The sequence below is a fragment of the Marmota monax genome, unplaced genomic scaffold (genome assembly GCF_021218885.2).
Source record: "Marmota monax isolate L192 unplaced genomic scaffold, Marmota_monax_Labrador192_F-V1.1 WCK01_AAM20220418_F8-fsc00155, whole genome shotgun sequence".
Classification (NCBI taxonomy): domain Eukaryota; kingdom Metazoa; phylum Chordata; class Mammalia; order Rodentia; family Sciuridae; genus Marmota; species Marmota monax.
The window spans coordinates 3,557,118-3,561,203 of NW_026694554.1; the positions used below are offsets into that span (position 1 = coordinate 3,557,118).

At 47.1% G+C, this 4,086-nt stretch overlaps 1 protein-coding gene across 1 annotated transcript; it reads right to left on the reverse strand.

Annotated features, from left to right (window-relative positions):
* Nucleotides 1–1,071: 1,071 nt before the first annotated feature.
* LOC124076887 (homeobox protein ESX1-like) lies at nucleotides 1,072–2,831 on the reverse strand. The gene is made up of 3 exons (XM_046420964.2): nucleotides 2,623–2,831; nucleotides 2,116–2,434; nucleotides 1,072–1,425 (listed from the first exon to the last, which is right to left on the reverse strand). The coding sequence occupies exons 1-3, from the start codon at nucleotides 2,702–2,704 to the stop codon at nucleotides 1,335–1,337; spliced, it is 492 nt and encodes a 163-aa protein (XP_046276920.1). The 5' UTR covers nucleotides 2,705–2,831; the 3' UTR covers nucleotides 1,072–1,334.
* Between the last annotated feature and the right edge of the window lie 1,255 nt (nucleotides 2,832–4,086).

Genomic DNA, 4,086 nt, shown 5'->3' on the forward strand with positions numbered 1-4,086 from the left:
ATTTCCAGTTTGCTAAACCTTGCCCCCTCCCTTCACAATGTATTTTATCAATGTTTTCAGGCTGACACATCAAACCACTCCAGAAAACTAAAATTTAGGGCTTCCACTATCTACGTTGCTTTACTGAAGAATAAAAACAGAACAACCAAGCACTTAGACTTTTACACTACCCTGCTCATTAATCTCAGAGTTTAACCACTCATATAGTGTGCTGTGTGGGAATTCATTATTCCTTTAACCTGTTGCCTAAACATTTATAAAGTCACTCATTTAGCCAAGCGTCTACACATGATTTAAATAGTTTTAAACAATTTAACAGTGAACTCTCTCATGCCCTAGCTCCTTGGTGTATTAATTTGCCTACTTCCCAGGTCAGACTGAGCCCTAACCTGACTCCACATAGAAGTATTTCCTAAAACAAATCATTATTAGAGCCAGGTGCTGGGAGCCATTAGCCAAGTAGGTATGACAATTTCCTTGCCAGCGTACCCCATGTTGCAGTGACATTGAATGTAGGTGACCTTGCTCAAGGACCAGGGTGGATTAGGGTGTTCCCGGTTTAGGATAATCGGGTTTAGGGCGTTCCAGGTTTAAGATTATTCCTGCTGGGAATAGGGTGTATCCTGCTGCCTGAGTTCCCCTTGAGTTCTCACGGGATTCAGACAGTATATTTTGGGAGACAGAAGCCCAGTGGAGGTGAATTTGGGCAGAGAATGTGGATTTCCCCAGAATGTGATTGTAGACGGCTGGTGTGAGTTCGGGAATAAAGAGTTGCTGTTTGAATCTACAAGCTGTGTGGTGGCTCGTGATTGTGTGCCCAGCCAGACTGCGGCAGCCAGGTGCAATGGCATGTGCCTGTAATCTCAGCAATGGGAGGCAGAGGCAGAAGGATCCCAAGTTCAAAGCCAGCCTCAGCAACTTAGTGAGGCTCTAAGCAACTTAATGATGCCCTGTCCCAAAATTTTAAAAATGGGGAGGACATAAAAGAAAAGGTTGGAATCGTGGCTCAGTGGTTAAAGCACCCCCTGAGTTCAATCTCTGGTATCAAAAATAAATAATAAATAAATACCATTGTTAGAAGTTGAACTTTATTTATATTTTATTCATACATGGAATAAACGGTTTGGTTCTTTATCATTTTTATTTCTTCCATTAATAAGTCATGTTCTTTTTGGTAATGAGAAATTTCCATATGCTCAGGTTTACTTATTTCATTTCTCACTCCCCAACCCCCCCCCATTCAAAACTCATTTCACAAACACGGAAAAGGCAACAAAAACAGCAGCAGCTTGAGAATATCTAGTAGAAAAGTATCTGAAGTCTTGATGCAGGTTTTAGAATGGCTTCTCTGGCAAATTGGGCTTTTCAGGTTTATTGGGCTCCGCTTTGCCTTCAGTAACACTCAGGGGTATTGCAAGTTCCTTTCTGAAGGGGAGAAAACATCAAATGTTCAGTATTTGGATTTATGAATGGAGTAAAATATGTAGATGTACGTTTCTTACTTATTTCAAAATGTCTATCCTTCCATGGGCCCTAGCTGATGTTCCCATCGTCCCAGTTCCAGGGTTGCTTTAGAGATGGATTTTTCTTTGTAGAATTTAAGGGGGCACTAAAAATTTCAAGATTTAATAGTAATTATTTTAATTCAGCATTTAAACATCAAAATTAATGAAATGTTTCTACAATGATCACATTATCTTCACTCTCCTTGCCCTAACATCTAAAACATTATTTTAAAAAAAGTTCTGCTAAAGTTTCCCTAGTTGGGGGCTGGGGATGTGGCTCAAGCGGTAGTGCGCTCGCCTGGCATGCGTGCGGCCCGGGTTCGATCCTCAGCACCACGTACAAATAAAGATGTTGTGTTCGCCAAAAACTAAAAAAAAAAAAAAAAGTTTCCCTAGTTGATTGACTCTATATACGGCATGAAAATATGAACCGTGATTCCCAGTAAGTATCGCCCCAATCTGGCGGGCAGACTCTGGCTTTGAGTCTCCTAGGTAGCTTTTGGCTCCGGCTCCAGACGGAAGGGAAGGAGACTGGGAGAAAGCCAAAGGCGCCCTGTGATGTTCTCCTATTGCCCTGGAGAACTACGCACCTCCAGAGCAAGCCGCTTACCGTGCGAACACGTCGGGGTATTGAGTGCGTTGGAAAACGCGATCCAGTTCCTGCAGTTGCAATTGGCTGAACTTGTTGCAGAAGTCGCTCTGGCCGGTGTCTCCAGGCTGCGAACCCTCAGCAGCCTCGTGGCATGGTTCCTTCAACTGCTGCAGCCTGGGCTTCTCGTCACCGCCGCCCTTCTGGTTCACGGGGCCGAGAGCTCCCGCACCAGTATAGCAGACTTCTGCTGTTGCTCCCTGCTCAGATTCGGACCTTATCTTCTGCCCATGGTCGTCTCCACCCTTTACAATCACCGAGATCTTGGCCGGCTTCTTATCTGGAAAAGAGGGAAGTGGGGGGGGGGGGGGCGGGACGGGGAGAGATCACTGTGTTCAAGCCCTGGGCCACCACCAGTGAAGCGGAGGTGGTGGCAGCACAACAGCGTCCCACCACTCGCCTCTCCCAGATGGATTTTGCTTTTTTAAGAGTTCTCGCCAAAGCGTATGTCCCGGCCCAGGCACTGACCCTGAACTTTCTCCGTGAGCTCGCCTATTCCCAGGCTTTGGTAGCTGGCGTCCTCGGGGCTACACTCCTGCGGAGGGTCCATGATGTCAGTGCAGTCGATTAAGCTGTGTGCCACTGCTAAGTCTCCGGTGCCTAGTCTGGGTGATCGTTTGTTTGCACGCTATTAGCTAGACGACTACTATTCTTGTAATCTCCAGTCACACTGCGGTTGGTGGATTGGACCTCCTGGGATGCACACGGGGCTAGGGCGTGACCACAAAACTGGGGGGATGGGCGCGTAGGGGCGTGCCTATATGGTTATTGGGAGCTAAAAGTTGCAACTTAGAGTACTTGTGACCCGGGCGGGGTGACTGTCTGGAGGAAAGGGCTGTACCAGACTGCCCGTGTCTAGTACAAGAGTTCACGCCAAAGCAAGTGGATTTGGTGTAGGGGGAGGGGCGGAGGAGAGAAACCTCACAGTACCCTCCAGAAACCTTGGAGGAATGTTTGGAACATCTCTCCGCCCAGCCATCGATGCTGGCTCTCTGGCGTCTGGCAAGGTATCCTAAGCTCTTCAAGAGCGAGAGAAGCCAAGACAGAGCTGAAAAACCCGCGTCTAGCCCCTAGCAGCTCCAGCATGCTGAACAGAAGGCGTTGAGCCTTGTCACACTTAAGGTCTGTAAGCACCACTCTCCCACCTAGGACTCTGGTTCTGTTCCGTTTTCTCCCCAAATCCCTAAATCGGACTAGTAATTAAAGATTAAATGAATAGGTAGTAGGCTACTTGCAAAATTTTTGCAATTATGTACAGAAAGCTTAGCGCCCCAAGCTCTCCAGGGGGGTACGGAGGAGCGGAAGCTTGATATTGGATTTTCAGAGGATTCAGATGCAACCTGCAGGAAACCCAACACGCCCGCGTGCAGGACCTTGCCCAGTGCATCCAAGAATGCTTATGCTGCACTTGGCCCTTCCTTTGGACGCGACTGTGGAGTATGCAGTATCTGCTAATTTATGCTTCGCTCGCTCCCTTCGCTCCCTTCGCTGTAGACCTGGGGTAGTACACGCCTTCAGCTCTACGTCTCTCCCCCTCCCCCTCCTCATCCTTCTCTCCCCCTCCCCCTCCTCATCCTTCTCTCCCCCTCCCGGTCTTCCACCCCCTTCTTTTTTCTATTCCTCCCTTTAGATCTAGAACTGTCTTTCTAAATTCTTGCTCCCTATTGATAAAGGTTCCCCCCAAAGGGGGAGCAGATTCCCTTCAAAAAGTGTTTTGTAGTACCACGGGTCATGTTAATATCCCCAATATTGAGAATAGCTCCTAATAATGGGCCCTATGCTTGAAAATGCACATCATTTACCCCATCTTTACTTTCATAACCACGGTTGTCATCAGACTCATTTTATAAGGTAAATTAACCATTTTTTTTATGGACACACTATCTTTTTAAATGTGGTACTGAGGATCGAACCCAGTGCCTCACACGTGCA

Coding starts and splice junctions, on each gene's coding strand:
- LOC124076887 (XM_046420964.2), bottom strand. CDS start 2,704: ATGGACCCTCCGCAGGAGTGTAGCCCCGAGGACGCCAGCTACCAAAGC. Junction 2,435..2,622: donor GCTCACGGAGAAAGTTCAGG/GTCAGTGCCTGG, acceptor CCTCTTTTCCAG/ATAAGAAGCCGGCCAAGATC. Junction 1,426..2,115: donor TACCCCGACGTGTTCGCACG/GTAAGCGGCTTG, acceptor TCTCCCCTTCAG/AAAGGAACTTGCAATACCCC.